The sequence below is a fragment of the Phoca vitulina genome, unplaced genomic scaffold (genome assembly GCF_004348235.1).
Source record: "Phoca vitulina isolate PV1807 unplaced genomic scaffold, GSC_HSeal_1.0 scaffold90, whole genome shotgun sequence".
In the NCBI taxonomy this organism is placed as follows: Eukaryota; Metazoa; Chordata; class Mammalia; order Carnivora; family Phocidae; genus Phoca; species Phoca vitulina.
Genome location: NW_022589793.1, coordinates 182220 through 204208, shown reverse-complemented (window position 1 = coordinate 204208; position 21989 = coordinate 182220). Strand labels below are relative to the sequence as shown.

Here is a 21989-nt window from a genome sequence, read left to right as displayed (position 1 = left end):
GCCAGCTAGAAGGGAATCCTGAAGGATATGAAAATCACATTCTTGATATATTTACTTCTCAGCTAACTCCTTCACTTAGCTCTTTGGCTCTAAGTGACTTCCTTCATGGCATTCCACTGGTCAGTTCATTGTTGAGCAAGGACATAAGGCTGGTTTCTCTGCCTCTTCACTAGAAGAAATGTCCTCAAGGTCTTTTATTGTTCCTGAATGTGGGAAGCTTCTGAGAACCAAACACATATTCCAGAAACCTTTTCATGGAAACATGGAATTGATCAAATTCCAGTTAAGAGCCCTGAATTCTGATATCAGCAAATTATCTGAGAAATCCTAGAGATTAAGTACAAAAGGGCAGTTCTCCAAATCGTGCCAGGAGGCAATAAAGAAACAGTGAAGAGGAGCAGTCTCTTACAGCTCATTGCAGGTTGCTTAATGGTTTTTTGTTTTTGTCTGGGGGGGGAAGAAAGGTTTATTTTTTTTACACCCCAATGGGGGAAAGAAAATCAGAATGAATAGAGAGCTGAAACTGCTGTTATCATTCCAAGTAAGATTGTTAGTCATGTGAGATGGAAAGATGGTCAGGATCCCAAATGCCTGAATCTTGGACTGGTTAAGTCATATTGTAAGCTTTAAGGCAGTGAGGGGGTTGCTAAGAGAACAATTGAATTTTAGTTATCTAACCCCCGGCTTCAGCAACAAAAAGCTGAGGGAAGCAAGGACGGACTGTTTCATTCCTCAGGGGTCAAGGGACAGAATGTTTCTGTACGATGGATTAAATTTTTGTAATTTAAAAAATTTCCTCCACTTTGAAAAGAAAGAGTGCCCTAAATTTGAGGTCATTGTCTACTGGGGCCAATATGGTAATTAATGTCTCCCCCTGGGAAAGAGCAGTATGTTCTTCAGAAATCCTGGTGAGTTAGAGGCTGGAGTCCTGGGGCAGAGATGGCCAGAGATCAGCTTGGTGAGAAGCTGCAGGTCCTGCCTATAAATAGCTCAGGAGATAACATCAGACAAACATTGTCACCAAGCTAGTCCTTGCTCTTTAAAAACCTAGCTGTTGGGTTAATAGTTTTCAGTCCTTATTGGTGTTGGAAGAAAATTTCATTGGAAGAGGGGACTTAGGGAAGATAAGTTCTGCCTTTAAAAGAACAAAGATGGAGATCTTATAGGCTTCGAGAGAAAATGGGAGGGAAAAAGCTATTATAAACATAACTTATAAAGAAGTTTTGGTAGTTAAGTTGACAATTATGTTTCTGTGTATTAGAATATACATCTTTGCAAAGGAGGTTAGGCATATAAAATGCACATTTAGGTAAGGTTCCTGGCACATAGAAGATACTCAGGAGGCTAGCTAGCAATTAGATGGGCTTCCATTTTGGAAGAGGCTTGGGGGCGGGGGGGAAGGGTGGTTTCTCCACTCAACAGAGTTAAAGACAAAAGTGGCACAGTCAAAATCACCTTGAGTTACTTAGAAAGGGACCAGGAAGGAGACAGGCAAGCCATGTCTCACTTGGTCCAGCAGAACCAGTTTTTCCTCCAATGCAAGAACAGATCACTGTTTCATGGTTGACCGTCAGACAAAGTAGTTGATTTGATTTCACAGGTCCTATGTTGCGTGAGAAAATGCTTTAACACTAGAACCACCTCTGAGCAGGGAGATGCTTCTACAGTGAGACCAGAGAAGAGAGTGACTGATAGAATAGCAGATTCACGTCTCCCAATTCAAGCGAGGCTAGGGTTTGTGCTCACTCAATGGCCAACACATCTGCCAGCTAGGGTTTGTGCTCACTCAATGGCCAACACATCTGCCAGCACATTTAAATTTCTCTTGTCTCTCTTCACCAAAGGCCTGTAGCTGCAATTGTGTTCAATATGCATAGGTTATTGCTACAGTGATATATTTGTTCTCCAGGTCATTGCCAAACTCTGCAGTACTTACTCTCAGCATGAGAGGGTGTGCTTCTGCTCACAGGAGCAGGTTTGGGGATTGAAATATAACGTTTACTTTGAATGAGACAATCGGTGTGAGAAGGGAATCCTAATCTAGGTATGGGCAGGAAGTTATCATCTGCTGCTTCTGAGGGTCACAAAGCCATGTTGGAAAAGAATAGAGAAAGGCCAAAATTGATACAGATTTGTCTTTATTGGTGATGCTCATCCTCTTTGGAGGTCAGAAGGAATGATATAATAAGGTACATGTGACTTACCATGGGACTCCACACATGCAGGGGTATAAATCCTTTGTATTTTGATTTCTCTTTGTGCCATTTGTTTAGACATAATTTGAAAGCCACCTTGGCCCTTGTACCTTCTAATTATGTTAAGATAAAATACTTATAATGAATGCAGTACGGTTTTAAGTGAGCCTTTCAGATCCTAAGTGCATTGTAAGTGATCATAGGCTATAAGGTAACTATAGCCTAACTATGTAACTATCTAACACAAATACTTTTGTGTATGTGTATGTTGGGGGCAGGAATGGGTCTCATGTAAAATTTCCATGAAAAAACATAATCAATCCAATGATGCACCTTTTTTAAAAAAGATTTATTTATTTTAGGGAGAGAAAGCACAAGCAGGGGGAGGGGGAGGGGGAGAGAGAGAGAATCCTCAAGCAGATTCCCTGCTGAGCATGGAGCCCAACACAGGGCTCAATCCTAAGAATTGGGGATCAGGACCTGAGCTGAAATCAAGAGTCAGATGCTTAACCGACTGAGCCACCCAGGCACCCTCAATGATGCACTTTTTAAGGGGAATTTATCTGGAAATTGGGAAGATCAAAAGATAACAAAACATACACAAAGAAACCCTACTTTCAAGCAAGCCTTTCTTTTTTAAGCAAAAACTTTGGGGGAAAAAGCCTAAAAATATTCTGAAGGTGGTGTACAGTTTTATAGTAGCTATGAGAACTTCCAGCAATTGGCTAATTTCTTCCTATCAGCTGGCATGTCTGGCGAATGGCATTTCCATGAAAAAGCTTTGTCAACCTTGTCTTCCTTCTACAGGCCTTAGTCTTGTTTCCAAATGATGCTTCAGTGAGGGTGTAACCTCTAGGGTTAGTGTCATCCATGTAGGCAACAAGACCCTGATGAACTGTAAGGATGTGTGAGTACAGATCATGGAGTGATTACCAATATTTTGGAGGTTTTTAAGAAGATACTTTAATTTTTGCCCCTAATCAAACAGAAGGGATTTGTCATCTGGTTTACATTCAAGACCTAGTTGGCTCATCATTCTGAGAAACAAATTTTCTTCTGGGTTAAGAAATCTCATCATGAGACTTGAGATATACTGGTTTGGAAAGTTTCCTCAGTTTTTCCTGGCTTCGAAGTCCCCGGCCTCGTAGTGGGGTAAGGCCCATTGGAGGCAGATGAATCTGAATAATGAGAATAAGAATAATGATAATATTAAGAATTATAATCATTACAGCAGCTTATATCCATTGAAGATTTACTAGGTACTGTGCTCTCTGCTAAGCACTAAATCTACACTGACTCATTAATCCTTAAAATCCTTACATACATTAATCCTTGCAATAATCTCATAAGGAATTAGATAATATCTATAGATGAGAAATGGAGGCTCAGAAGTTAAAAACTTGCTCAAGCTTATATATACATTAAGTGGTAGAACCAGGATTTGAACCCAGGTCTGATTCCAGAGCTGGTGTTCTTCTTTGTCATTACTGCCTGCATGGAGGGGAAAATGACCACAGATCACATGGTGAGATGAGAATCCAAAGAAGGCGAGAAAAAAAGTTTGTGTATACAAAGCTACTCTGTGCATAGTGGGAAACTGGGACCAGTCTAAATGCCTACTAAATGGCTGCTGGGTAAATTATGGCACATTCTTGTAAGAGGATACAGCAACAACCATTTAAAAAGATGGGAGGCAGAGATGACCAGAACAGATGAAGTAAAATAAGCAAGCAGCAAACAGTATGCCCGGGATTCCATGTACATTAAGAGAATATATGTATGGGGGCGCCTGGGTGGCTCAGTCATTAAGCATCTGCCTTCGGCTCAGGTCATGATCTCAGGGTCCTGGGATCGAGTCCCGCATCGGGCTCCCTGCTCCGCAGGAAGCCTGCTTCTCCCTCTGCCACTCCCCCTGCTTGTGTTCCCTCTCTCGCTGTGTCTCTCTCTGTCAAATAAATAAAATCTTAAAAAAAAAAAAAGAAAATGTATGTATGTACACGAATATAGAAAAAAGACAAAGGATATACTGCCCAACTATTAGGTTGAGCCAGTACAGTATAAAATTATTGTTTCTGTAGGTCAAGAGTAGAACACTGGCAATTTCATATGGCCCAATCTAACAGTTACAGCGGTAACTTACACAGGGTGAGAATTTTGGACCATTTTCACTTCCCACCTTTAATGCTATTAACAATAAACCTGTCTTTCATTAAAAGAAAAGAAAAATATTTCCATAAAAAAGATGAAAGTCAAAAGAGAAAGCTATATAAATATAAGCTGGCTTTCCCTTCTATATGTGGGAAAGTTGTACGAGTAGGAGAAATCAGGCATTCATTGACATTTTAGTTTGTTGTGATGGGTTGGCGGCATGCAAGGATAGCTTACTTCCAACATGCCTCCCACGGAAGCTCTAGACTTCTCGGCAAACACTAGCCCTCTTGGTACACATTCTTGGAAATAACTGGGTTGATGAGGACAAGTACCCACCACAAGTTAGCTGGAGTCACACTTACTGGCCTTGGATAAGGAATCTGGTAATGCAGTCCAATTTCAATCCTGGCTGTGCATTCATCTATATGCTGTTTAATCAGGTCTGCGTCTGTGAGCTATTAAAAGAGGAAAATGGGTGAGCCTCTTAGTATCTTTCTAATGATCCGTATGTAGGGGTGTACATCTTCAACTTTCTCAGTTCACCAGCCAGTAAATGAAATGTTGAGCATGTGAAAAATCAAAAGCAATTTAATATAAAATTTACTGTGGATTAAACATTTAAAAAGTTATTGCAATAGGTAATACCAGCACATAGTAAAACATTATTCAAATAATACAGAAGGATATAATATAAAAACGAAGTCTCCCTTTTACCCCTGTCATAGTTCCCCTTCTCAAGGACAACACTTATTGGCAGTTTTTTATTTGTCCTTCCAGGGATATTCTATGTAGATAAAAGCATACATGTATATATTTAGTTCTTTTTTCCTTACACAAATGATAGCTCACTTTGTTTTGAACCTTGCTTTTCCCATAACAACTTGAAGCTCCTTCTAGATGTACACAGCTGCCCATTCTTTTTAATAGCCGCACAAAATTCCAACATAAGGCCGTGTTATAATTTAATCAATTTTTTCCTGATGAACATTTAGGTTATTTCCAGTCTTTTGCCATTATAAACAATTCTGTTATGTATCTCTCTAAAATTGTTTTTGGCTTACATGCAAATATATCTAAAAGATAAATTCCTAGAGAATGCTGGGTCAAAGGGTATTTGTTCATGCATTTTTAATTCTTTCAGATATTCCCTCTAGATACAAAGTACCCTCTAAGAGGTTGTACCAATTTATATTCTCACCAATACTGAATGAGGATTCTTCACATCCTCCCCATGTTGATCAAACTTTAACCCAATTATTGCAGCAAGTGCTGTCTAGAAACCCCCCCGCCCCCAAGTAAGATATCGGAGAATGATCCACCTCTTCTTTTGAACTGTAAACTGCCTTGCTCATTGGTAAGGGGAAGAAATGGCTTTTTAAATTTCCAGTTTGAAGTAGTCCAGTTTGAAGTAAAGGAATCACAAGTTCCTGGGATTGACTCCCGCATCAGGCTCCCTGCTAGTCCAGTTTGAAGTAAAGGACTCACAAGTTCATTCCGAAAAACAGAATGCCAGGTAGAAGGGCAGAAACCTTTCATTCCAAGGATGGAAAATGAGTGGACACGTGGCCCTGCCAAGAGTCTGCAAGTGGGCCTCAAAGCAGAGCGGGGACTGCCGTCCCAGATGACACCCACGGTGACGTCCAGGCCAGTGAGGCTTGGAAATTCCAAGGGCGTGCCTGTCCTATGGTACCTTTCAGAGCAGAGAAGAGTTCTAGGAACTGCAATGCACAGAACTACAGCTGGGTCCCTTGGGGCAGAGGCTCAGCTTTCTGACCTCTGTGCTTCTCAGAATCTGTTGCTCTGATGTCCACATTGGGAACAGATTTCCATGTTCCCACTTGCCCATTAGAATTCAGAGCAATTCAGGAGATACCTCTGGATTATTATTAAACTCTTAGAGCAAGTGAAGTTCGAAGAAACTACTTATATCTGCATAAGGGACTGGGGAGAAAGAAGCCCCTGATAAAGTATGCACGGTTAAGGGGGCTGAGGGCTCCTCGGACTCCAGCTGTCCTTCTGAACAAGTCTGGGTTAGAGTTCTCCAAATTCATTCAGAGGCTGCCTTCATGATTCTGCTATATCCACACACCATTTATACTAATACTGAACATTTTCTTTAAATGTACTGTCTCCTAAGCATAGTATTTGTAAAATTATCTGATATTATATTTTCTTTCTAATACATGGCAAAACAAGTACATATCTTAAAATTAAAAACCCACATATCTCCTCCCCAGGCACGACAAAATCATCTCACTCATGGCACATACACTTCCCTCTGGCTCACACCACACTGGGCCAGTCCAAGCAGAGGCAAAGGAAGGACTGGTTACTGCCATAACTGAAAACTCAAAGGGTCTTGAGTAGTCCTCACATGAGTGAGCCTAAAAAGGATTACTGGGCACATCCTACTATGGTATCTCCAGCACCTGGCTAGACACTGTGAGGCCATGGTCCCCACCTTCAACTATCAAGGTTATTACCTGGGCAGAACAACTATGATGCATAAAGTTCCAGCAAAGGCACGGAGGCATATAACCAACAGGGCAATGACTGCTGCAGATGGCTACACAGGAATTCAGAACAGGTTTCTGCCGTGGGGTTGAGTGAAGGCAAAGAAGCTGAGGAAGACTTCCTGGAGAAGGTAAGTCAAGCCAAAGTATTTGTAAATGCTCACGAATTTAGTGACAACCACAAGGCAGGCCCATGGGATATACAAGAAAGTATAAGACATTGTCTGTGTGCTCGAGGAACTGACAACCTGGCTGGGGAGACCACACCAACAAATGAAACAAACAAGAAAGAGTATGACCCACTACTCAGGGGTAGGCACAGGCTAGTGGTCTTCCAACTTTTTGGTTACTACTTTCAATAAAAAGTTTCTGAGCCCACAGCTCCCATTTATGTACTCATATTGATTTATAAATACATTAATAAATTCATTAAATGTACCAATAAGCTAATAAAAATACACAAAATAGACATTTTTAATACACTCTGGTGTGTGGCACAAAAAGTTTGGAGAAGCTGGTGGAGGGTCAGAAAGGCAGAGATAAGCTTCATAAGCAGGTTGGTTTTATGAAGCAGGGAGGCCTCAGGGCTTCTGAGAAGGGGAACGTAGATTGGGAGGGTTTCTTTTGTAGTGCTTACCCTAATTGCCATTTTACACTTCTTGCCATCTAACTCTTAAACATCTGTGAGGGATCCTGTCTTGGTTTTGCTCATTTATATCCTCTGTGTCTAGTCCAGTGTTTGGCACACGATGGGCACTCAAATACTTGCTGACCGAAAGAATGAGAGCAAACAGTTTGCAGAGTGGTAACAGGAGCTAGAGCAGAAATAGGCAAACTGGAAAGGGGAGGTGTCCTTGTGGAAGGAGGAGTTCTGCTTTGGATCATCATGCCTGTCGTGAGCTCCTTCAGGTGGCTGGTGAGAGGCTGAGGCTGGGTATTCAGATATGGGAGCTGGAACCAGAAAGCGACTGCATGGTCCCTGGGCCTCAGCGCAGAGGGCTGACCTTCAGAGGATCCTTACAGCTGGCCAGAGGGTGTGTAGAGAAGACAGGGCCAAAAAGGACACAGAAACGGGTCAGAGCGGGAAAAGAGAACAGACTGCAGGAGGTTTCATGAGGGAACAGTGACAGCATTGACTCTGTGAGATCAATAAGAAGGAGGCAAGAAAAGTCAGAAGCTGAAAGTCTCTTTCCATGCTTAGTGCCAGGCAGTCTTTGTAAGGAGCTAACAGCTAATGCTTTATAGTTTGTTGGGATGGGTCAAATCAAGCCTCTTACAGATGGTCTTTGGCTCCCTGGTGTCTGGGTGGGCAGTTCCATTAAACTAGCTAATGGAGGCACTATCTTACCCAATTCTGTGGTCCCAAAGGGCAAACTCACTCTGCTAGCCAAAGAGGCTCGAGTTCAAAGTGAAGTTATGAAGGGAACCCTGTGTCTTAATCCTATTCTCTTCCCTCTGAATGGGTTTATACTTGGAGGTCTTGAATAGGTTATGAATTGAAAACAAAAGTTTAACTGCACACCTCCTGTGGGAGGGGCTGGTAACAGGCACAGTGTGTGAGGAACGGCTCCTCCCCTGAAAACCGTCACTGGCCTGGCTTGTGTCACCTGGTTCATGGGGTCTTCTGAGGACGCTGAGCCACTTACGGGTTGGACTGAGACCTGAACCAAATGAAGAGAGAAACCCAGGCTGGGCTCTGCTTCCCAGTGGTTAAGCAAGCGAGCTCGGCTATGCCTCTGGGCCTTTCCAGCCCCACACTCGGCCACTGTGACCCGTGATGCTCAGTCCTCTCAATTTTCGGATGAAAAAGAACAAACATCACAAGAAACTGCCCTCCTCCTTACAATCTCCAGTTGGGGCCTACTTACATTTTTGTTTTTCTGGAACAGTGTTCTGGCTTCATTTAATATGTACTGTTTTTCTTTAATGGTGTCTTCCATCTGCCCTGATGCCGCCTGCCATTTCCTCGCAAGCCTGAAAATTCTGCGGTAGAGGCCAAGAACTTCTTGTCGTGTTGCTGTTGTCATCCTCAGACCCACCAAAATAGAAGAGGGAAAATTTGCATGAAAATTCAGTTTGACAGTAGGCAGCTAGGCAGATGTACATTTTTTTAATCAAGCTCTTTAATTAGTCTAGAAATAATTGCTCTTTCTCAACAGATCTGTTTGGTAGCATTGCCAGAATGGTGCTCTAGGAATACCAGTGATCCCTCAGCTGTCCTTGTGTATTATCCCATGGTTGAGAGTTAATGTTTGCCATGATGGCCATTTTTACAAACCTGGTAAACCAAAATTCAAATGTGCTATACTTTAAAGCAGTAAATTCTTTACCAGACTATCTTAGGAATGATGCTTTTAGTGTGTATTTTTGTAAAACTACAGCCCTCACCAGAGTGCCTGGAAAAGGCACATTTTGAATAAATTTTCTAGTTAAGTAACGAGTTTCATGCAGGGGTTGTAAACTCAAGCACCTCTAGGCCCTGGCAGATAAAATGAGGGAACCTGGTTGGGTGGGGACAGTGGCCAAATGGAGAGGATGTACCGCAGCCCCTCCCCCCGAAAAGGAACAGTTGCTACTCAGCTCCAGGCAGTTGCTGCCTTGTAGAAATGAGGGCCTAGCACGGTGCCTGGGTGGCTCAGTTGGTTGGGCGTCGGACTCTTGATTCCGGCTTGGGTCACGATCTCAGGGTCGTGGGATTGAGCCCTGTGTCGGGCTCTGCGCTCAGTGCGGAGTCCGCGTGGGATTTTCTCTCTCCCTCTCCCCCCACTTTCTCTCTCTCTCTCTAAAATAATAAATAAAATCTTAAAAAAAAAAAAAAAAAGAAATGAGGGCCTAGGAATGCCAGATTTCCTGATACTTTAACAATAGGTAGCAATCCAGATTTTTAAAATGTGAAATCTCAAAAAAAACATTAATTCATTCTTTTTGAAAGTCTGAGTACCATGAAGGTCAAACAAAATTGGTCTGCAGGCTCGATTCTACCCAGAGGCTGCCAGGTTGTAACCTCTCTTTTAGTTCATCATAACCTTGTTGAAAATATCTCTCAAATTGTTGGTCTGCTTCCTTGTTCACATAAGAACCATACAGTAAGTACAACTGAAAATCTTTCTGATGACTGAAGAGCTTATAGCCTCTTTGGGTTTTTACCCTGAAACATTAGTTTTAATTTCAGAGGACTTGGCGAAGTGAGTCCTGACCTAAGTAGATTCCCCAAAGCTAACTGCGTTTTTAAAGATTAAATTTATGAAAAAAAAAGTTTTTCAGATTTTTATTATGAAATATTTCAGGTATGCAAAAAGATATAGAGAACAATATAATTAACAGCCATATATTCACAATGGATCTTAAAGAATACATTACATATATATTTGTATATACCCCTTCTAGTCAAATTTCCCTTCCTCTCTCCTAGAATGAACACTATCCTGAACTTGTTATTTGTCTTCTCACATATAGCTTTACACTTAACATTATATAGTATTGCTTAGCAAGTTTACAAATCTTATACAGTTGACCCTTGAACATGGGGCTTAGGAGCACTGACCTCCACACAGTCAAAAATCTGTGATTAACTTTTGACTCCCCAAAAAGCTTACTAATAGCCTACTGTTGACATGAAGCCTTACTGATAACATAAGCAGTCAATGAACATATATATATGTATATGTATATGTATTATATGCTTTATTCTTACGATGAAGTAAGCTAGAGAAAGGAAAATGTTAAGAAAATCACAAGGAAGAGAAAATACATTTACAGTGTTGTTCGGTACTTATCAAAAGAAATCTGTTTACAGGTAGACCTGCATAGTTCAAACCCATGTTGTTCAAGGGTCAACTCTCTATATAAAAGTTATTACGTCCTTCTGCAACTTGCTTTTTTTGCCGATGTTCATCTACATTGTTACATGTAGCTCTAGCTCATATGTTCTCAATACTGCAATTCAGTCCACTGTATGACGATATCCCAATATACTTGTCTCTTCTCCTGCTAATGTCCTAATGTTGGACATTAGGCATTTCTTTTTTTTTCTCCCCCCCGCTTTTTTTAACTTATGCAAAAACTTCAGCCTATGTCTTTACTATTTACTTCAACATCTAAAGACAGAAAAAAAAAATTCCCACTACTAGAAGATTCTGGTAAGTCAGATTTTAGAGAATGAATACTGTACTGCCTTTAACAAATGGGTAGGCTGGGAAGACAAGGACAGATTTAGTAAATGAGTAGCAGGGTCAGGCATTAGGACACCTCACTATGAGTACTGGGCTTTCCTCAAACAGGCTCATCAGGAATGGGAAGTAGGCTGCTCACTGCCCTTTAGGACAGGATCCATTACCAACCCATGGAGGAGCGGATACCATGTGGAGACTGTATACTTTAGGATAGTCCTGAGCTTATGAGAACTTGGGCAGCTAAATAATGCAAATGGGAGCTGGAAAGAGGTATATTTATCTAGACATTCTAAGTACCTACAAGGAATTTACCTTACAGAGAATTTCTTTTTAATGATTGCCCTTCCTAACTCTGGTGACCTTACTTGCAATGAGAATGAACCAAGGCTTAACCATTTGCTGAAAAGCTTGAAAGCACTACTTCACCCAATTCAAAAGTTAAAAACGAAAATTATAATCAACACCAATTCTGACGTCCACGATGCCTCACAAAGAAAAAAATGTTTAGAAGAAATGTGTAAAAACCGAGAGGAAACATCATGCTTTGTGGCTAATCATAATAAAAACCCATGAGACGATGAGACGATGACTTTTCCTGGTAAGGAAACAGGTTTCTGAGTGTCTGGTTCTCCCTAAAACTCCATGGTTTCAAATGAAAATACATGAGTCAGTTCCTGTGAGGGGCAGGGAGTCTGTAACTTCTATTAATGATTGCTTCACTTCCCTGTCATTAACAGATGAAACTTCCCTGACTGCATGACACTTGAGGAAAGTGAAGGAGGTCTGGCAAATTAAAACAGCAGCAAGCGTCTCCAAAGTCTGACTTTCATTGGTTTCCTTCTACTACTCAAAAAAGCCACAGCTTCAAACTGTAACTGATCATATACCATAATCAGATACACAAGCCCTGCAATTAGAGTACTCAAGGTAACGAGTAGTACTAACAATTGGTACTTAATAGGACTATTTTCAAAACACTTTAATTAATGTTTTAAGTGTTTTGAAAACTAATCCTGAAAGGGAGATAAGTGAAGTCTCCTTCTCCAACATCAGGTGACCCAAAAAACCCAAGTCCCAAAGACTTCCACAGAGAAGGGTCTAAAGCTGTATTCCCCATTGTGTATTATTAGCAAGTCTAGATTAATAACACTTCTTTCCAAGTCTTAGAGAAAAGACAAGAAAAATGCCTCTTTTGTTTTCTTATTGGATTTCTTTCAGTTCTTTGAGGGAATCATGTTTTTCTTACTTTAGAGGTATATACCCATGCTGTTCTCCCTTTCTAGAAGGCTCTCTCCTGACCTCCTCCCTTTTTACCTGACCAACCCCTACTCATCCTTCAGTTCCCCAAACATGGATATCTCAGAAAATCCCCCCCTCCCCTCACCACATGCATTGGATTAGGTCTCTGTTGAAACTTCCTGTGGATCCTTGAATTTCCTCTTTGTAGCTCTAATTACTCAAGTAATAATGGTTTGTTAGTGTCTGTCTTGCCCCAATTGATCCTGTTTATGGGGATAGTAACCATGTCCATCCTATTTACTGCTCAATTCTCAGGACCTAGCCAGGTGTGTAACTGGTATTCAACAAATGTTTGCTGAATAAATGAAAATATCTCATGATACAGAAAGCTTGGGATTCTAGGAACAAAACTGACCATATAAAAATTTTTTCTTCATGCTCTTTTCCCTTTGGTTTCTATTTTTGTCTTTGTTCCTAGGAAGCAACCTGTTTGGAGAAAGTGCCTTTTCCCTAAGAGTCTTCCTTCCAATAGATATAATGGCTTGAAACCAACATTTATTCTTTTGAAACTATCAATGATTTCTCACTACTGGTGCAAGGCTGAGGCAGCCCCTTTTCTTCACTAGTCTCAAGGGTTGATCTGATGCAATGAGGTCTGCTGGGATTTTCTCACAGGCAACACGAGGAATATCAAACTGTCTAGAGGACCACAATTTTTTTTTAAGATCTTATTTTTAAGTAATCTCTATACCCAACGTGGGGCTCGAACTCACAACACCTACATCAAGAGTCACATGCTCCACTGAGCCACTCAGGCACCCAAAGAGGACCATAACTGACCCACAGTCTCAACTGGCCACAAGGTCGAGTCCTTTTTTTTTTTTTAAGATTTCATTTATTTATTTGAGAAAGAGAGAACAAGCAGGAGAAGGGACAGGGGGAGAGAGACAAGCAGAATCTCCGCTGAATGAGGAGCCTAACACTGGGCTCAATCCCAGGACCCTGAGATCATGACTTGTGCCCAAGTCAGACACTTAACCGAGTCACCCAAGCGCCCCACGAAGTTAAGTCTTAAAGAATTCTTAAAGTTTTGTAACTTATTCTGAGATTGACATTTCGTCAAACTGTTTCATTTTACTTCCTTAACCACAAAACCCCAGAATGAGGAAAAATAAGAGATATGAAGTGTCCCTGGGAGGAAATGTGATTGGAAACTGGTCTTTTCTTAAAATCGCACCCCATATAAACACAGTACCAAGATAAAATTCACTACCAAGCATCTACCAACTGCAGCCCCGTGCCACTAAGCAAAGGCTGACAAATGTTGCTGGCTAGAGTGTTTTGGCCTCTGGTCACAGTTGCGAGGTGTTTCCCCTACAGCAGGTGTCCCAAAGATTGATTGGGAAGGTGATTTTTTTGGATGTACAAGTATTTTCCTATTGTGATTCTTTTAATGTATTATAATAGTCCATCAAACCCATAATTTAAAGTGATTTTGATATAGCAATATAGAGCTTCCTTTAAATAAATGTATTACAAAAGTTTCTAAAGCTGGTTTAAAATATGGGTAAATAATACTATAAATTGAGATACAGAGTCTGAAAAACAGAAGTTTCAAAGCCACTGCTCTAAGGCACCCTGCTGTCCTGCCTTGGTGTTTATTCCGGCTGAGCCACCCACGTAAATGCCTGATTTCTGCTAGCCACCCCACTGCACCTAGTAGATACCTATTTGCTCTCAAGTTTTTCTGGGGGCACCTTTTTCTCTGCAACTATCACAGCCAGCCACGGCTATTTTGCAATTTCATTGTGTCTTTTTCTTCACAGTCTCTGAATTCCTGGAGGGCTTGGACTGTTTTGCTCATTAGAATAATGATAATAATACTACATTTTGCTTTGTACTTACTCTGTGCCAGAGGCTTTGCTAGGTGCTTTACATATGTTAACTCCCCAAATCATCACAATTCTTTAAGGTAGATAACTACCATTATCCTCTTTATAAAGGAGGAACCTGATGCAGAGAGGTAAGTAACTTGTCCAGGGGTCACATCAGCTATTAAGAGGTGGGGCTAGGGGGCACCTGGCTGGCTTAGTTAGCAGAGACTCTTGATCTCAGGGTTGTGAGTTGAAGCCTTACATTGGGTGTAGGTAGGTAGGTAGGAAGGAAGGAAGGAAGGAGGGAAAGTGAAGAAAGTAAAGAAAGGAAGAAAGGAAAGGAAAGGAAAGGAAAGGAAAGGAAAGGAAAGGAAAGGAAGGAAGAAAGAAAAGAAAGGAAGGAAGAAAAGAAAGAAGGAAAAGAAAGAGAAAGAAGGAAAAGAAAGAAGGAAAAGAAAAGAAAGAAGGAAAAGAAAAGAAAGAAGGAAAAGAAAGGAAAGAAAGAAAGAGGTGAGGCCAGGATTCAAACCTAGAACGTCTGGAATCCAGCCCAAACTTTTAATCACTAAATAGGATGCTCAGTCTCAGTGAATGTGATTGAATGTCTGTTAATTGCTTTAAAGAGCTTAGCCAGTTGTGACAATAGGAACTGAACAATTCTGTTCCCTTCCCACAAAGAGTGAAAGACCTTTTGCACCTTGATATGAATAACCTTTTAATAAGATTTTCTGTGTACCATCTGCCCTTCTTCCTCCCCTGCAACTGCACTTCCTTAATTATGTTGCACCTCAGCACCTTTAAAGGAGGCTGTGCACTTGGCGGGACTGCGCTGCTCTTCGGTTCCCTACAGCAGCTCTCTTCTGCCACTCCACAGGGAGCGGATACCATAGAGGAGGCACCAGGGCTCATTACAGTGCTACCACTCCCCAGGCCTTACTGGTCCCTCCCAAGCATCCATCCAGCAGTACCCACTGGGACCAGGCACAGGAGATTCTAGGGATACACAATCTTGATAATCAAGCAGCTATGGTCCCTGCCCTCCTGAAGCTTCCATTTTAGTGGCAGAGCAGACGAGATACAAGACAAAGACAATTTCTGGTGGTGATATGTGCTCCTTAGGAATGAAAGAGTAATATGAGGAACAAATGAACAGGGGCAGGGCTATTTTATTTTGGGTAGTGACATTTGAGTTCTGAATGACATGAAGGAGCCTGTTAAAGGCAAGGGTTAAGGGAAAGGTGCTTCAGGAAGAGGGTGGGAACCAACAAAGGCTATGAGGTGGTAAATACTGTCAATGCATCCAGAAGCTGTCAGGGAGGTGAGGCCGCAGGTGGGCAGAATCCAGCATAGGTTGGGAGGGTAGGTCCTGGAAAGGAGTTTGGTTTGTAGTGTAAAAACAAAAGGAAGACATTGGCAGATTTTAAGCAAGTTGGAGTATCACGGTCTAATTTACATCTTTTAAAATGTGCTGGGTTTCAAATTGTATCTTGCAGATGGTGAAAAAAAGTCTTGCCTAATGTCATCTAATTGACAGGAGAGTTGGGATTAAGAGCCAATAAAGCTGGATGATTATTTCCCTGACCAAGAGCTTTCCCATTTTTATTTTGGAGTAATGGGGAAGTAATCAATCTAAAACAAAACAAAACACACCACCCATTCACCCTTCTACTCTATGGTGAGTGGAAATGGTCTGGGTAGGCTCCAAGAACCCACTCTACACAGCACATGTAGGCACGTGGCATGTCTAGATTTAATTTTACAGGAGGCCTGTGGGAAGATATGCTAGTATTAGGGGATTTATCCACTTTACCCTTTTCCCCACCTTTGGAAAGACCATCACAGCATGAACACTGAGGAGTTTAAGAGCAGAGATGAAAATTCCTTCTCCAGATGAAATTTATAGAAGTATGACTCTGGTCTCAGGAATGTCAAAATTCCCAGTGTTGGACTCTCATGAGGCTTTGCCTTCTACTTAAGAAGAAGTGTTGCAGTATAAACAAAGGACAGAAAAGGCAATGGGAATTAACCGACTTTCAAGCCCCAGGTTGAAGGAAAGACTCTTTCCATTCTTTCAATATCTGCCCCTAGGTGGAATTTTTTTTATCTCACAATGATGTAATATAGTCAAATTTCTCCCCCAACTACTTTATGATTGGGTGGGTGGGTTAGGGTAGTGGAGACTGTGAAACTCACCCAAATGAAATCACTGTCTTACATGTTCATTGGGCACCCATGCTGGCCTGTCCCTCTCCTGCTGTCCCATCTCCTTAGATCTGACACCCCTTCTTTTTGTCAAATGAAGATCCAAATTCACAGAACTGAAATATTCTTTCTTTGCCTAGCTGCTGATTCTCATCCTTGAACTTCCCTTACTTTTCGCAGGGTGCCTTCTTCATGCCGAAGTGGGTTCAGCTGTGTCCCTGCTCTGTTTCCCAGGCACGTCCAGCACACTTGTGTCATACTGGTCATTCTATTCTCAGTTTCTGTTTGGCTTACCTTTCTTCCTCCACTGTGTGTGTTTTGGGGAGCGATAAATTAGAAGGGTTAGGACTATGCCTCATTCATCACACCCTTAGGCCTGGTACAAAGTTGGAGCTTGAAATTTGTAAGAAGAATAAATTTACACACAGAATAGTCACCAGTAATGCCCATTCTCATACATGGTAGTATTTGGACCAGTATTTAAAAATACTAAGTAACCCTCACAAAGATGTTTTCAAGAGTGGTGCTGCGGGTGTTAGGATAAGGAACTTAAGACTCCGTTATTTGGGGAGGAGGCCTTATCAGTTCCATCTAAGGCAGTATAAGACACACAGTTAAAATGTAACCCTTACTCCTAAGTTCTTTAAAAGCCAGTAATGGTTAGTGCACTGGACTGAAATTGATTTACTGTTTCCATGAAGCTTAGAACCAAATATATAGAAAAATGTGGTTCTGATACATTTTTTTCTTGGGAAAAAAAAAATCCTTCTGGGGAACAGATCCATTGCACCCAAATGATCAGGGATCAAACCTACAAAATTGTAATTTAAAGCTTCTGTCATTTGGAAAACCTCTAGGGAACTGAAATGCTCTCATAATGCCAAAGCAAACAGTTTTTCTTGCCCTGGAAAGCGGAGTAGAGAATGACTGTCTTGGTTTTAGGCATTCAAAGTTTTTCCACATATGTAAGGAACAGAAGATACAGTGCAACTAATGAGCAAATGGGTTCTGGAATGGTCAAACCTGGGTTTGAATTCTGACTACATTGGTCGTCTTCCTGAGCCTCAGTTTCTTAAAAAGTGAAATGGGGTAACAATAGAACCCTCTTCAAAGAGTGGTGGTAAGGATTATTCATGAGATAACCCATGTAAATCACTTAGCATTGGGAGCTAACAAAGGCAAATGTTACCTGAATAGGAGGAAATAAAGAAGAAACAATGAGGCCTCTTTTATCTATGCTAAGCTTTGTCTGCAGAGGAGGGAAAAGAAGCGTGCGGCCTGTTGGCGAATTTATTGCTTTGTGATAGTAATGGATTTTCCTAAAGCTGTTTCCCTCTGATCATTAATAATCCCTGTACAGTAAAGGGCTATTGTTCTTCAGTATGAGTAAATAACCCTGTCGGAGGCACCGCTTATCTTCAGACCACAGCACATACTTCTTACTGGAAATATAATGCAGGTGCCAACATCGAAAGCATGCCCAGACTTCCCTTCCTATTTTTCTTCCTTTATCTCTTACTCCTTGCTTATCCTTTGGCATGTTTTTCTCCTACATCTGTTATATTTCCTACTTTCTGGTGTACACCCATATCCTACACAGTATCATCCTTACCCAAATCGAATAACCTTCAAGATAAGCTGTACTCCACACATCTCTGCCCTCTCTCCTCTCTCTTCAATAATAGACACACACACACACACACACACACACACCCAATGGACTTATTTCCTGTCCTGGACTCAGTTTTTGGTTACTAGCATCCAAAAAGGGAAGTGTAAAGCCACACATTGTTTTGCAAATCTCAGGATATGCTTGTGTGGTGTACTTAATCATACCACAGCTATTCTCTGAAACAGCATCTTTATACACAGAAAGTGACAATATGGTGTGTCAGAGATAGGAGGCAGAGAGAAGGTAGACTGTATTTTCATTTTACTTAAAGGAATGGAAATTAGGTTAGGTCCTGTAATATGGGAAATCTCCAGAACACAGGGAAAAACCAAAAATACTGATGTCTGAAAGACTTCTAAATTATCCCAAACAAGATCATAGGAGGCAAGTATGCTCATTCTAAATATACCAGCATAGAAGCACATGCAAGATTATACTTGTAAGGGGAACTCCAATCAGGCTTTTGTAACCAAGAGACATACAGCTCTTTTTCCCCTCAGAGACAGAAATTCTAAATGGAAACCAAGTTTTGGCCCCTCAATTCAAAAGAAATGGAAGTACCTGTTTCCTTATCAGCATATTTTAAGAGACAAAGTAAGGGTCAGTCAGAGGTGGTGAGAACCAGTTACCAGAAGTAGGAGGAGGTGTTAGACGTGTGGGGGTGTATGTGAGCTGGAAATAGATGAAAACTAGGTCATTGCTAAAAATCAACCCCAGTCATTCATTCATAACTATCCAGGATTTCACCCCTTCATAGGAACAGGGGAAGTCTGAGAACAAGAAACACTTAGGTTTAAATTAACATTTAAATCCCTCCTTTGTGATAATTTCCTAGGGAAATGGATTAGGGAACTGACAAAAGAGCTTTGGTTAGAACATTAGATACAGTTGGAGCTTCCTAGTATCTGACCCTTGATCCAACCATCTGATGAATAACCTCACCTTGCTTGAGTAGGGGTCCCTGCCCTCAAGACAGTTTCTAAGTACCCTCCAACTGTCAAGTAACTACCAAATGAGCAACTTTTCTCATCTGCAGAGGCAAAAGAGCTCACTAGACAAAATTCCTTGACAGTAGGAGCAATGACTGCCCCTCTTTACATGGGTGGAACGACTAGCACCCAGAGTACCTTCAAGCTCCTCCAGTTCAGTGCTGACCAACATAATGTATTTCAATGACGGAAATACTCTCTAACTGCGCTGTCCAACAGGGTAGCTAGCCACATGTGGCTACTGGGCACTTGAAATATGGTTACTGCAGCTGAGGAACTGGCACTTAAATTTTTATTTAAATAGCTACAAGTAAAAAAACCAAATAAATAGCTACATGTAGCTAATGGCCCCTCAGGAACAGCACAGCGCCACAGCTACATCAAGAACTGCAAATCAAATGCCCACAGGTCAGGCAGATAGTTGAAGAGGAGGGGGGTGGGTGGGGAGAAGCTTATTGGCTCTAGCTGACTGTTGCAGTGTAGGAACCTCAGGATAGTGTTGCCAGATTGTCTCATTTTTCAAATGAAGCTGAAAATCTGGATTTTGATGTCCAATTTTTATATGTTGGTAAGTAAATTTTAAAAAGAATTTAAATTTAAATCACTCTGTGGGATGAACGGTATGTTTGCATGCAATATCTGTCTTGCCAGTTTGTAGTCTCTAATTTAGGGAGCCCCTCCAGCTCAAAGAAAAAGACCTTATCCAGTGCCCCTGCTGGTCAGTAGCAGATCCAAGACTGGAACCCAGGCCTTCTGAAACTTCTTCTGATACCCTTTCTAGGTTTTATGAGATTAACCATATCTAGTTTGTGATTGGTAGTGGTGGCAGCAGCGGGAAAAAAGCCCCTTTGTCAGAATTGTTGAAGTCCATGACTGATATCTTATGAATAGTGTTCCTACCTAGCTATAACCATATAGTGGACCCTATGGGCAAAGCTCTGTACTAGGAGCCAGCAGGACACAAAGAAGAAATAGCCCATGGGGAGTCAGACATACAAACAATTAACAAGCAAAGTCAGGCTTGCTGTAATGGACACAAATCACCTGCGCTCAAGTCCAAAAGCACCGACAGCTGTGGGAGGAAGGGAAGGAAGAGATTTGAGCCAGGGCTTAGACGATGAACAGAAGCTGGCTAGTGGGTGGATAAGTCTCACTGATTATGAGTGAGTCTCATTATTATGGGATATTAAGGAAGCCTTCTTTTATCTCTGAGGCCTTATCTGTGACAAGGGTCTCCTCTGCTGGCTTCTCTTCTTCTCTGGGTAGTCTCTAAAAACCCCTCTACTTATTTTCCCAAGGACTTTTCCCCTGACTTGTATATCTAACTTCTCAACATCCTCACCTGGATGATTAAAAGACCTAGCAAATCTAGTATGTCTAAAAAGAATTTAGGGTATTTCCTCCCAAGCTGTTTTCCCTTAGGAGTCATCCTTGGTTCCTCTTCTTCCCATACACATCACATCTAATCCGACAGCAAGTCTTGCAAGCTCTACTTCCAAAATGCATTATGAATTTAATTATCTGCATTTCCACGGCCACTACCCATCTCTCCCTTGGCCTACTGCAGCAGCCTCCTAACAGGTCTGACAACTTCTACCCTTCTCTATCTAGCAGCCAAGGGATTTTTAAAAAATGTAAGTCAGGTCACTCCCCTTCTCAAAATCCTCAGGTAACACAACAGCCAAACCCTTACCTTGGGCTAAAAAACGCTGTGCTTGACCAGGCCCTGCCATTTCTTCATCACAGACCACTCTGGCCCTTCTTTCAGTTCCAGCCACCTGGCTTTCTCGCCGTTTCCTTCCTCAGAACCCTTCCCGTTGGCTCTTTTCTCCATCTAGAAGGTCCATTCCCTAGCTTCTCTCTTTTCTCGCATCTCTATGAAACCTGGTCTTGTCTGAAAAGCCTTACCCGAATTAGAGTGACCCTACCCCAATCTTCTACCACTTCACCCGGTATTAGTCTTAGGGGGCATGTGGCACTTGCTGATATCCTCCTTACTGATTTACATTTTAACTTTTTTCTGCACTCGAATAAAAAGTCACGGAGCAAGGCCTGCGTCTTGTTCTCGTTTGTGGACCGAGGCAGTAAGAAGGAGGTTTGCTCTACGGGGCCTCGTTTGGGTCAACCTTCCCCAGCTTGACGCCTCTCGCTCCCGGAATTGCCCCTACTAATCTCGCATTTATATTCAGGGATCTAAAGGTCTCAGATGGGCCCAACCGGCATCTCAGCGTCCCCACAACAGGCCTCTGCTTCCTGGCCCTCGGGCCGCTTCCCTTGGCAGGTTCCTGAGGCCAGCGCGATGACACCGAGCCGCCCTCGCGAGGCTGGGGTCACACAAGCACGTCTCCTAGCAACGTCGCACCCCCGCCCCCACCCCATCCCTGCCCCTGGGGAGCCAACCCCTTCCCCCAGTCTCCCGCGCCAGGAGGCAGCGTCTCCATCCCCTACACTCACTCTGCGTCAGTTCTGCCTTCCCCCACCCACAGAAGCGCCGCAGCCTACCGCGGGCTAGGAGGAGGCGGTGCCGGGAGCTTAGCAGAGCCGCGGCCGACGCTGGTCGGGCAAGTCCGGTAGGCCAGGCCGGACTAAACCACCGGGAGGACCTCTGTGGGAGCATTAGTTCCAGGTCAGGGGCAGTCTCGAGTCTCCCTTAAACTTTATACTCTAGCCCACCTTCCGCCGTATACGCAACAATATAGCCAACTTCATCCTTTCCCTAGTTCTCCTTTACCCCTTTCGCTATCCTTCCCCCCCCGAGCCAAAAAAATGGTCCAGTCCAGCTCCTCCTAGCCCTCCCTCCGCGTCGCTAGGTCTTTGCCCTTACTTGGCGACGGCTTCGTACGTCTTTGCGTACGTCGTGACGCAATCTTCCACCCGTTCCTCCCCGCCCCTCTTCTATTCTCCCTCCTGGAGCGGGCGGCCTGCGGGGTTACCGGAAGTGATGATGCAGGAGGCGATGGAGGGGGCGGGGCTTGGGGGCGG

At 42.4% G+C, this 21989-nt stretch overlaps 1 protein-coding gene across 13 annotated transcripts in view; it reads right to left on the bottom strand.

The window, feature by feature from the left end:
- LYRM1 (LYR motif containing 1) overlaps positions 1–21904 on the bottom strand; it is a 39481-nt gene extending 17577 nt beyond the window's left edge. Inside the window, exons 1-5 of one of the 13 annotated variants that reach the window (XM_032396203.1) lie at positions 21462–21785; positions 20052–20079; positions 8728–8887; positions 4709–4801; positions 3134–3373 (exon numbers count right to left, since the gene is read on the bottom strand). In XM_032396203.1, the coding sequence (XP_032252094.1) occupies positions 3257–3373; positions 4709–4801; positions 8728–8887; positions 20052–20079; positions 21462–21624 (561 nt within the window). In that variant the 5' untranslated portion in view covers positions 21625–21785 and the 3' untranslated portion in view covers positions 3134–3256. Of the gene's footprint in view, positions 1–3133; positions 3374–4682; positions 4802–8727; positions 8899–9435; positions 9545–20051; positions 20080–20700; positions 21361–21461; positions 21803–21831 lie in introns of those variants that run through there. The other 12 variants (XM_032396206.1, XM_032396208.1, XR_004298322.1 and 9 more) reach the window with 12 other exon arrangements.
- Between the last annotated feature and the right edge of the window lie 85 nt (positions 21905–21989).